Source organism: Martes martes (genome assembly GCF_963455335.1).
Source record: "Martes martes genome assembly, chromosome: 3".
Lineage (NCBI taxonomy): Eukaryota > Metazoa > Chordata > Mammalia > Carnivora > Mustelidae > Martes > Martes martes.
In genome coordinates this window covers 103,840,303-103,853,272 of record NC_137890.1, presented here as the reverse complement: position 1 = coordinate 103,853,272, position 12,970 = coordinate 103,840,303, and the positions used below count along the sequence as shown (strand labels likewise).

General features: G+C 39.4%; 1 protein-coding gene across 1 annotated transcript in view; it reads right to left on the bottom strand.

The window, feature by feature from the left end:
• THSD7B (thrombospondin type 1 domain containing 7B) overlaps positions 1 to 12,970 on the bottom strand; it is a gene marked incomplete at both ends in the record, with an annotated part of 715,794 nt that overhangs the window by 455,951 nt on the left and 246,873 nt on the right. Inside the window, 2 exons of the mRNA XM_080799662.1 lie at positions 1,555 to 1,752; positions 12,513 to 12,668. Coding sequence (XP_080655788.1) covers positions 1,555 to 1,752; positions 12,513 to 12,668 — 354 coding nt within the window. The remainder of the gene's footprint in view (positions 1 to 1,554; positions 1,753 to 12,512; positions 12,669 to 12,970) is intronic.

Below are 12,970 nucleotides of genomic sequence, written 5' to 3'. Positions count from 1 at the left end.
AGAATGCTCTTTGCACAATTCCCCCAGGGCAACAGTAATAAATGTGCATTATAAGTAAAATAAGCTTATAGCTTATTTTGAATGGTTATGTGCCAGACACTTCACTAATCACTTTTATATAACCAATTTAGCTCTCACAATCTGAGAGTGATAGGTAGGTTTTATTACCCCCATTTCACACTGAGGGAAAGGATGCCTCCACAAGTTAATTAATTTTCCTGAGATCATCTAGCAGGTGAGTAGCAGACTTGAAATTCCCACCTGGCTCACTTTAGACTTCAGGTTCAAACCTCTATACTAATCTTCCTGAATTCAAAGGAAAGCAGCACAAAAGTGATCTTATTTGCCTCTGTTAATAAATTATACATATATTACCACAATTAAAAAATCATTTGGTAATATTCAAAGCCACGATCAGTTGTAATTACTCAGTCGAAAAGGATGTAGCTTTGTACAATGTGTTGTTGACCTCTATTTAATTAAACAAATACCTTTCATGAGATAACCGATTATATTGCTTCATAATGTGTGAGTCTGCCCAATTATGGCAGTGGTTTAAAAAAAGGAAGAAGATCAGATAAAAAGGAAGAGGAAATAAAGAAGAGGGAGGAAGGAAAGAAAGGAAGAAAGTGACAGAGGAAAAGGCATGGAACGAGTGAAAGAAAGAGAAAAAAAGGGTACAGGAAGGAGGGAAAAAAGGAAACCATTGCTGAATGTCAATCCCATTTGGAAGCAAATAGCCACTCTGAATCCACCTTGTAATTTCTTGTATTCTATGGATTACTTCACTTCATAAGCCAAAACATTTCATTCCACATACCAAGAGCATTATAAATGGGATTAATAGACACACTTGATATTCTTCCAAGAGACTGATTTTTTTTTTTCTAAACTGTAAGATAAAGGTTTAAAAATGTTACTTTTCTCATTTCCATGTGACTTACATATTTTCTAAATCACCCTTCATTTCAAACAACCCATTGTACGAGAAGCTTGGCAATGAAGGAAAGACACCACCTTCAATAGTTTTGTAAATCTTGACAATTTATATGTAAAAATGGTTTCTTAGAAATGTCAGTATTATGTCTCGAACTGATTCTGGTCGAATGTTATATAAATGAAAAGATTTAGTATTTTTTTTCTTTAACTTGGAAAGAATTGCAGCCCTGAAACCTTTACAAGGTATAGTATTTGTTAATAATATATAAAAGCATGTTACATATCGACCTCAAAAAAGGCAAATAAAACTTGTTTTGTATTGATAAGCTGACGACTACTCAGAGGAATTCTCTATGCTCTGTCTTGATAAATTGAAAACTGCAGAGAAATCTCTAGGTTCACTGTATAGCATTTAGGCATAATCATACAAATTTCTTTCGGAGTGTGGCCTAATAAGTCAAGGCAGCTTACCTTGCAGCAATGTGGCATCTGACTTACATGTAAATACTTACATTTAAGTGTTTCTCTCCCTCAGGAGAAGGACCTGTTAAGCAGCGGTGACGTCATAGGGCAGATATCACTTAGCAACACATACAGGTTTTTTTTGCCTCATACCTCGGTCATTCTGGCAGACAGCCTTCAGGATGCGATGCCCCAGGCCACATTTTCCATGATCAGGGATACAGATCCCTTCAGACGCCAGCCACCGGTAACACATTGGATCCTCACAAGGAACAGACTCCACCAAATGAGGGCAGTGGCCTGCAGGCCCTGTGGATTCCATGAGGACATGGCGCCGTCTCAGTCTAAACCCTGAAAAGGAAAAAACAAGAGGGTCACAGGATTCCATCTTTATCCAACAGAAGAAAAGCAGCAGCAGCTAGAAAAGGGGTGGAACTTCTATTTCATTCTCTAAAAGGTGTATTGTTTTAAGGTGTTTTCTTTTAGGGGAAATGGAAGGGGAAAGAAAATGGGCAAGAACTAGAGCAGAAAATCTGTCCTCCAAGACTTAACAACCTTGAAGAGGCCACACATAATCAAACCAAGTAGTAAGTAGCTTATGCCCAATGGCCTCCATAAGCCAGCAGAAGTAAAGGAAGACTCAGAAATGGCCTCAACAGAGAAAAATCCACTTTTTTTTTCTGTTGTTTTTGGCATTGTGGTTACTCTGCATTAAGTTGAAATTCATCTCCATTTTGGCATATCCCTGGTAACTAAAAAATTCACAGCTTCATGGCCTGAGATTTCCCTGGATTCCTTCCCTGAGATTTCCAGGTCAGTCTGCTCTGTGAAGACAGTACATCTTTGGGCTGCATTCCCCATCTTGGCTCGACATGGGTCCCTGGACTATTATTCAGTTAAAAAAAATGTAATGTGGGACTAAGGCCCAGCACCTCACTGTACTAAGGATGTCAATGGGTCTTACATGCTAGGAGCTTCCAGAGTCACAAACTCAGTGTTGCAAGAGTCAAGCAGGTACAAACTGACGGAAATGAGTCAACCATACAACTGTGGGGAGTGCTGAGGTGTGTGGCAAAGTGGAGGACATGTGCTTCCTCTGAAGCAGCTTCCGTGGACTGTCGCCATGAGGGAATGTGGACCCTCTGTTAACTAATCTCCTAATTTGTGTCCAAGAAGACAGAAATCTAAGGTGTGTTTTGTTTTTATATGACAGCACTCCACGTTTAACTAATTTATCTTTTTAAAAAACAAAGTGGCCTAAATTTTTTTTAAAAAGTGACTGAGAACTAGATACGACCCTTTAGTCTGTGAGTTTTCCATCTCTGGCCCTTCTGACATACCACCTCTGAAGTTTATGCCTCCGTGGATCTCCTATTTTACTTCCATTCTCTACCACACCAAATTGTTTACCAGTTTAATTCCTTTAGTTCCTTTTATTTTTAACAAAACCGATCTTCTTGGGCGATAACATTTTAAGGAATTATTCACTTATTCTTCTGGGTAAGTTCAAAGAGAGACACACTGACAGACAGGCTGTGATAAGAAAATGGAGTGTTTGAGAACACCGAATTCTCAGCATGAGAGTTAGATACCCCCTACACCCTTCCCACAAGAAGCCGGGAGAAGGACAAGTTAGGGAGCATGAGAGGTCACAAAGCCAGGTATATCTTTCTCCCAGACTTCCCAGAGCCATGCCTATTTTCCCACCAATGGGAATGAAATGAAAAGGTTACAAAGCTCCAGGCAGAGCTGGGGAAAGACTGTCTCCTGTAAAACCACACAGCCAAGGAGGTTTGAACTAATGGACTCATGGTTTTAGGCCACAAGAGGGAGCTGAGCTTCTTCAGAATATTACAGGGCTGGACAAGAATTTCAGATAAACAGTCTCAAGTGCTTTTTTGGGTTTTTTTGGTCCAAGGTCAACCTATGAACTCTCTCTCTCTCTCTCTCATTATTAAGAAAGGAAGAAAGAAAGAGGGAGAAAATAGGGGGAGGGCTAGAGGGAGAGAGAGAATTTTAGGCAGGCTCCACATTCAGCACAGAGTCAGACAGGGGGCTCAATCTCACAACCCTGAGATCATGACCTGAGCTAAAATCCAGAGTGGGACACCTAACTGACTGAGCCACCCAGGTGCTCCTTTTAAAAGATTCTTCGATTCTTACCTTGATGATCAGCCACATGGAGGAAGGCATCATTTAGCCGATCAGCGATTACATGCATGGATCATGGCATTGCAAATATTAAGGTCAAGGACGATTAAAATAATAGATGGCTTCTGCCATACTTCATACCTACAAGTCTGTATCATCAACTAGTTACAACAAAATCTGCAGAAGTGTTCAGCTCCCCTCCTGGGAGAAGGAAGAGACACAGGAAACATAAAGGTATCCAACTGCACTCAATGGCCATCAGACTACAATGAGCTCCAAGGGCTCACTGCCATGCAACTTGGATGACCTCTATTCTTAATGTAATGTCCATATGCTGCTTACTGACGGTCTTATGTTTGTCCTTATTCAGTTTATCTGTTTGAGCAACACATAGCACGGGTCTCCATGACTGATAAGGTTTGACAACTCTCTCAGAAACTTAGTCTTCTTTACTGAGGATCCAGGTGTCCTGGTACCTAGAGCTTCATGTCATTGAGGTGTATGTGCAGTTTCCCTCTATAAATCAAGTTGCACCCATCTCACTGTAAATCTACAGACTACATCTCTTTAGTCAATAAATTCTTCTAGTCTTTCATTTGTGCTGCCCTTGTCCTGACTGTAACTAGGATCAAATCACAGCACAAGCTCAGCATAAAACAAAAACCTTGGAGTCTCTTGTTAGTGCTTAACTTTAATCACACATCCATGTTCATGCCTGCAATTGACATCAGGCTTCCCCCGGGTGCTTCTGTTCTGAAAGATACACGAATGCCAAGTCCACAGTGGCTGGGACCAGCCAACCACTTACCTTCACTTACCGAGCTCCATATTAATCAGATCGTATCATTCAGTAAACATTAACTGCCATATGTAGATCCCTGTAATGTACCGTGGGAAGCCACAGGAGGAACAGAAAACATAAATCTATTCTTCACAGAGCATATAGTCCAACAAGGGGAAAAGGCACATGCATTAATTAAACATCTACCCTTTCCCAAGATGGTGCCAGCCACTTTACTTATATTAACCCAAATTAACAAATCTTGCAAAACTATTTTGTAGGTTGCTATTCTCGTTTTATGCATGTGAAAACTAAGATCAGATGAGACATCATTATTGTTCCCGAGGCACATTATTGATTAAATGGATATGTGTGAAATTCAGTGGAGGACTTTTTCAGATATCACCTCTTCCTAAGAAAGAATTCCAGTCAGCTCTTGTGTGTAATGTGTTCTAGCCCGACTCATGTAGTGAATCTGCAGGGACTATGCACCATTTCCTTCAAATGAAAGTGGACAGATTAGATGGTGGAATTTAAGGCATGAGGCAGCAAGAAGGAGTTTTAATAATCATTTAATGACTACAGATTCAATCCACTTTTAATGAAACTGGTATTTGCAGGGTTTTTTTTTTTTTCTTTTATGAACCCAACGTTTAGTATATATTCTACTGGCTTACTATATATTCTACTGAATTTTAGAATAGAGTGAATTGTGGGTTGGAGAGGAAAAAAGGAAGAAACACAAATAGCAGTAGATGAGCCAAAGTTTTTTTTTTTTTTTTTTAATGATTTTTTTTTTAAATGAAGCCAAGGGAAAATTCAAGGAGACATGGGAGGTAAGTATAGGTCTGATGACTGTACATCTTCAGGTGCAAATGGCCCGAAAGTGTCCACGTAAGCTTCTGTGAAGCTGTTCATGGCCAATACTGTCTCCACACTACCACCACCAGAACAGGTTTGAAGCAGCAGCTAGCACGTTGACCAAGGACGACAGAAGCTTATGCCATCTTAGGTATCTATTTGCTCCTCATCTCTGGCAGCCTTGGAAATGGGGTAACAACTTTGAACCAAAGACCCTGAGCACACTGACTCCAACTCTTTAGAAATCAACCACCCTTCCCACAAGTTTAGCATTTTACAGTATCATTATTAGTACACATCCACCTGTGAATACAGAAAATAAGAAAAAGCAATGACAGGGCAATTGTGATTATGAGAACTCTCAATACTTAGAATGAGAAGTAGGCATGAAAGCCCCCCTCCCCACGGTCCCACTCCTAACACAGACATAGAAAAAAAAAAAAGGGAAGAGAAAAAACTACCTCTTAGCATACACATTTTCTGTAACGAAGCAAAAATAATTTTATAGACTTCTTCTACGTAGATAGTGGATCTATGCAGCAGGCAAGGATGAAAAATGGAAATTTTCCCCCATTGTTGTTATATAAGATCTAAAACATTCAGTATTTCCCTGCTTTGGTGTGTTATCTAAATTGATTTGGTTCAGAGCATAAAAGACTGTCTTTGTAAAGATAGTCATGGGTTCTCAGTTTCAAGATTTCTTTTTCTATGGGGATTTTAAAACTTTGGATATATGACTGGGGGTAATATCATATTGGGGACATTAAGGAACCCCTGAAGTCCTACCACATAAGCAGTTACCTATTGTGACACTGTATCAGGAAGCGTCCATCAAATTGTTCTTTAAAACAACTTCTGTGGACAAGGATGTCTTTCTGGAATATGTCTGAAAGGGACAAGGATGTCATATAAATGTATGTCTCTGTATTAGAATTTTTTTAAAAATGTATTATACCTATGTATAGAGTTCACCCATCAGCAATTTTTTCAGGTTATTTCTCTTTCATATACCTCTAATTATAACTCCCTGGGAGTGTATCAAAGATAAAGCAATGAATGATAAAACCTGATCCAATTTAAATTCCTCTGAAAGGCATCCTAGCTTCTCTTGACAAGTACCAACCTGCTGAGTACTATTTCCCTTGTCTGCCTATCACAGACCTGGTGGAAAGTGTGAAGGCTAGGGACCATGGCTGATTTGTTAATGCACTCTGAATGGCTGACAGCCACAAAGCTTACAGGATTCCCGACTGAAGGGTGCCTGCCTTAAAAAACAGCCATTTTAAGATCATCTCTAGGGTAACTAATTTCTTCTGTAAGGTAATACAACATTAACTGCTTTTCCATCCTTTTCTACTACTTTTTTTTAAGATTTTATTTATTTACTTGACAGAGAGAGAGATCACAAGTAGGCAGAAAGAGAGGGAGAAGCAGGCTCTCTGCTCAGCAGGGATGCTGAGGCAGATACGGGGCTCAATCCCAGGACCCTGAGATCATGACCTGAGCCGAAGGCAATGGCTTAATCCACTGAGCCACCCAGAAGCCCCTACTATTTTTTTTTTTTTAATTGGAACAAAAGGAACATACCAAAGCAATAACACAGTGGGGAAAAGACTAGTGAAGAAAAAGAAGTAATTATCTCCAACTTTACACATTCATTTTCTTGTTATTGTTTGCTGGTATTTCCCTCAAATCCTCTAAAATATATAATAGAGTATAAAATAACGAAGAATGTGTATGTGTGTGTATGTATCTATCCATTCTAGATTTTTGCTGTAGGTTTGCTGCATTTCTTTGGGTAGGGATTCAAATGTGAAGCTAAACAGTCCACTTTACATCCCAGAGTTCTGTAATGTTTAATGCATTAGCTTGTGTATTCTGGCCTCTGTGGAATCCTGAATTACCTTTAGTTTGTGCCAGTCAGTGACTCTGGCAGACCCCATGGTAGGACCATGGGACAGACTGAGATTGAGAAGATCCCAGACCTCTCATTCACAAGTCAGTAGAAATAACAAGAAGATTGCTTACCATCATTGTAACATGTTTGGACTCCTTGTAGGCACAGAATCATTTCCCTAGAGGGGAAACTCCATTCTTTATCTTTCCCAGGAGGGATTAGTAGCAGGTGGTCCTGGCAGATTTTAGCAAGACTTTAAAAATCAAAATTGTGTCTGCTCTAGGGAAGCATTTATAAAATGCCAAACTCCCAGACCTGAATAATAATCATTGCTGTATACAGGCTCTTCTCTCTGTGATTACTGAGTGCCTAGGGCAGGTCATTTAGCCTAAGTATGGGCCCTACAGACCAGAGACTAGTTCTCATCAATCCCAACGTGACCCTATACACTTCAGGTGGCTGAGGAGACGCTATGACCTTCAGGTGAGAAGTTCTATTGTCTCCACCCTTTCCTTGAGCTCCAAAGGCTGAACCTCTCTTGGAAAAACTAATCGAGGCAAAAAACACACATTCCAAATACCTGCTATTCTCAAGCTATCCTTGGAACACCTTTCCTTTCTCACACAACCGCAGTCTACTTTCCCTCTCGCCCCAAAGGTGACATGCTGGAGCTAAGATAAATCCCATGCTGCAAGCTTTATCTCCTACAGTGGCTCAGTTATTGGCTCTCAAGACTAATGTGTGCCACTGGCCAATGGGGAGCATGTGGGTAGAGCACTTCTCGGCTAAGCATAACACTGGACTTGTGCCTTGATCCAAGTTTCCTTAGGCTATGGAGGGAATCACTAAGGAAGCCCAGCGTTTAAAGGAACACTAGACTAGGAAGACAGGAACCCAAATTCTTGGCTCTGACTGGGCCATTATTAAATCCCTGTGGGATTTAGGACAAATGGGTTCACTTCTCTAAACTTTAATTTTAAAATATTACGAAGTGTCACATCCTTGCTGAGCCTAAATGCTGATGCAAAGTTGGGCAGTATATTGCTATTTTAGGGCTGCCAAAAGAAAATAACACACTGGGTGATGTAAGTAAAAGAACAGAAATTTTGTGTCTCACAGTTCTGGAGGCTAGAAGCCCAACAAAGTGTCAGTAAAGCCATATTCCCTCTGAATGTTCCAGGGAAAGACTTCTCCCATGTCTCTCCCTAGCTTCTGGTGGTTGCTGGCAATCCTTAGCATTCCTTGGCTTATACACATATCATCTAATGTCTGCCTTCACATAGCATTCTTCTGTGAGTATCTCTGTGTTCAAATTTCCCTCTTTCTGTATCAGTCATTAGAATAGGGCCTATCCTAATCCAGTATGGCATCATCTTAACTTGAGTCTATCTGCAATAGCCCTATTTCCAAATAAGGTCATATTCACATACACAAGGTGTTAGGAATGAAGATTTCCTTTTTTTTTTTTTTTTGAAGGACACAATTCACCCCACAACAGGTGATGTCTAATAAATTGATGGACCAGAGTGAATCTGCAAGAGTTGACCTACACAATAGAGGAATAGGGGCTAAGAAAAGGTTTGGCATGAAAGCATCGTGGGCCAAGGGGGCAAACAGAGGGGTCTGAATGTTGTACGTTTCCCAGCGGAGTTTCACAGACGGGTTCAATGTTACATGTTAAAGGAAGATTACATGTTAAAGGAAGAAAAGTTGAAAGAGCACTTTTCACAAAGGGTTTTGAGAAAATCTGCTCAAGTAACAAAAATTACAACACAGAATGAGGAAGAAAGCATTCTCTGGATTGCTGTAGAAATTCTATGGCCCAGAACAAAGGGGACAAAGTATTTAATAAACATCTATTAAGTTTAACCTGAGCATTACTTCTACCATCTTAGAGTATCGGCAACTCATATTTCCTTGAGAGAGCCGCCCCTTCCTGACTCTCAGTGGTGAGGCTTAGCCAACTTTGTCCCTCCAGTGGTGGGCACATGCCTAGGACTTGGCCAATCAGAGTGACTGGGTCAAGGTTATCACATGACACAAACCAGCCAATGAGATTCAATTCCAGGACTCCTCTTGGAAGCATTAAGGAAGACATTTCTTTCTACTTTATCTATGATCTAGAATCAAAATTACCTCTTTTTCTTTTAGTGTTGAGAATGTTAAAGATTTACTCTCTTAGCAACTTTCAAGTATATAATACAGTATTGTTGATTATACTTATCATGCTGCACACTGGATCCTCGGAACTTACTAACCTTATAACTGGATGTTTGTATCCTGTGATCAGCATTTCCCCATGTTCCCCTCTACCCAGGACCTAGTAACCACCACTCTACCCTGTGTTACTATAATTTCAGGTTTTTTAGAACCTACATATAAGTGAGATCATATAATATTTGTCTTTCCCTGACTTATTTCACTTTGTATAATGTCCTCAAGTTTCATCCATGTTGTCACAATGGCAGGGCTTCCTTCTTTTTTATGGTTAAATAAGATCACTATAAGTATATATGAGTGAGTGGATGTATCTGTGGCTGCATGTGCTCGTGCACATGCACAGATGTGTATATAGCATATTTCATTTATCCATTTATGCATTGGTAGTCATTAGGTTATTTCCATATCTTTAGTATGGTGGATAACACTGCAACAAACATGGGGATACAAAGAGTAGATCTTAAAGTTCTTACCACAGGAAAAAGGTAACTATGTGAAGATGGATAGATTTATTAACAACCTTATGTGTCAATCGTTTTGCTATATACATGTATATAAAATCAGTATGTCACATACCTTAAAATTACCCAATATTATAGGTCCATTATATTTCAATAAAGCTGAACAAAATTAATTGATCAATCATAAAAATAATGTCATCCTTTATAATATACTGTATTGTTTTTATTACCATGTTTTAGAGAAAAAAATTCCTCCACTTAAAATGTACATCTCAATTTTATGACATAATTAAATCTAGAGACCTAAAGTATGGAAAGAATGGATCTAAGGATCAAGAAAACAGAAAATCTCTTAGCTTCATTCTCCAATTTCCAATTCTTCCCAAGCCATGCTGAAAGTTTAGATGAAATTGAAAGACTTTTTACAATCTACCTTACTGAAATTCCAAATGGAGTTCTATGTACTTGAGATTGGATTATTAGGATGAGATGGGGGGCCTGATTGTTTGTTTTGTTTTGTTTTAAATCAAAAGTCAATTGGATAAAATAATGCTAAAATATACTGCCTCCAAAGAAACAGAAAACAATTATATCACTGAAGTGATTTAGAACATCCTATACTGGACTTTTTGTTAACAAACTTTAAAAAGTAGATATTTTAAATCAGTGTTTCAAAGAGTTACAGAAATTTTTTATTGCCTTGTTATCCATCACCCAAGGGCATGAATAATCACTAAAAGGCATTTGTTAACTAAAACTAAATCTACCAACAAGAATACATAGTAAAAGTGCAACAGAGGACAGACGGACAGAAGGAAGGAAAATCAATGCTGTTCTCTTCTCCATGGAGAGGTCCTGCCTGAAACTGAACCTAATACAGAGAAAAGTAGAACAAAGAGATGAGGAAATAGAAGACTGTAAAGGGAAAGAGAAAAGAATGGAAGACTGTAGAAACAGAAGTCTATAAGGAGAAAAAGAAAGAATGAGAGAGTGATACTGTTCACCTCTTGGTATTTTTGGCTGCAGTCCTACCTTCCTTTCTGTTTTTAGCCACATAAGCTACTAAATTTCCTTCTTTTGGCTTTAGACAGTTTGAATTGGGTTTCTGTCACTTAAAACAAAAAGTTATAAAATAATATGAGGCCCACTTGCCTTGGTCAGATTCTACAACTTTGAAAGCAAATAAAGGCAGCACTCAGCACAGCAGAGTTGCCTTTGTATCTACAGACATGGCCACAGTAGCTGTGGAAGCCTGAGTCCGATCTTCCCTGATTTTCTGGACAACAATCTAAATTGACTGGCACAGGGTGAACGTAGGAGGGTTGGTTCCAATAACATGTAAGTCACCCAGGGGAGTCTCATGCAAACATAGGAGACTTACAAAGTCTAATTATATACATGTAGACCACAAGACAACAACTTGTAGGTGTTAGCATTAATGGGAAATTATTTTTAATAAAATAATTCTTATAAACTTTTTTTTAAAGATTTTATTTATTTGACAGACAGAGATCACAAGTAGGCAGAGAGGCAGGCAGAGAGAGAGGGGGGAAGCAGGCTCTCTGCTGAGCAGAGAGCCCAACGCAGGGCTCAATCCCAGGACCCTGAGACCATGACCTGAGCTGAAGGCAGAGGCTACATCCAGGCACCCCTTTAATAAAATAATTCTTAAACTGAAGAGGCTTGGAGGACATTCTAGCTACAAGTCTAAATAAAAAGTAGCACAGGCTTCTCCACTGCACACCTCCAGGTTCCACTGAGATCCAGTTTTCTATTATTTGATAAAAGAGTTAAAATTAGCTTCTTCCTCCTCAACCTAGAGTCAACACACATCCTCTCCTGTCTTAGAATGAAAAGTGAGAATAAAGAGAAAAGCCCAGAGCATGGGTGTGTGAACTTGGACGTGCCCATGTGTGCCTGTGAGCAATCTGGGCATTGCTAAACCGTGGGTTTCCCAATGGACACAGGATTAAGCTGAGAGCACCAGCTTTGTAGCATCAAGCCCTTGGCCATGTATCCTTTCTTTTCATGTGATAGCTAGGGTTAGTGTTCAGCAAACACAACCTAATTTCTAGAATGTCCTTGGAGCTCATTTCTCTTAGAAAAAGGAGTGTTTCTTTTTAGCATTGCTACTTGAGGGAACATAGTATCAATACAAACCGAAGGGTCAATGAAAGAGAAGAGTCACCAAAAGTGAACTTTTGAATACAAAGATGTGTATATAACAGCAAACGAAAGGAAACAAGACTACAGAGGCCTACAAAATTAAACAAGCATATAAAGTTTGAAGACTCCACTTTAAGCCCAGGGACATCAAAAAGTGAACAACACTTAAATGCCCCTCGTAAAAATCTGAAATAGAACATCAAATTCAGCATGTGGAGATCTGAACATAAAACAGATTAATAGGCAAAATAGTTGTTTCCTGATGCGATTACAGAAATCACGTCTAATCTCCTCAGTATAACCACTACACATATAAAACACTGTTCTACCATATCTGAGTAATAGTCACGTCACCAGCTATGAGCCTAACTGGAAGGTCAATCAAGGTCAGATTCTTGCTCCGTGCACATGTCCCCAGCGGCCTCCCTAATAATGGAATGCTGTCAGGCTTGAATTGGTTATCTACATTTTACAAACAAATATTGTCTTAAGCAGGCTTAATCGGCTACTTAGCTACCAGAATAATTGTGTGTACGCTGGAAGTAAATGAAGCAGACACAAACAAGACACTCACCTTTTCTCCCCTGAGGATCCCGGCAGCTTTCATGGACGCACAGGCCCCAAGCTGACCAGGAAGATACTACACAGTCCGTAGAGCAAGGGAGATTGCAGAGCTGAGAGGCTGAAGGGGCAGGTCCCAGGCATGAAGTCTTTTTCACAGGTCTAGAGACTAAAGGACAGAAAAAAATAAAATAAAATAATGGTCTATGTCACATTTTCTGGATACCCCTAGAATTATTAATATCTTTATTTATGTGCCTGCCTTGCCCACATCAGCTTTATGGTTAAAGAGTGTATACAAACAAAACATAAACATGCTCTAAGACTTGTTGTTTATCTCTGCACTATTAGCATTTTGGGTGAGAAAAGGTAAAAAAAAAAAAAAAAAAAAAAGCCAGTAACAAAGGACATGCACTTGAGTTTCCTGCCTCACAGAGTATTCCCTGGGAATTTAAGAGAGGACTGGAAATA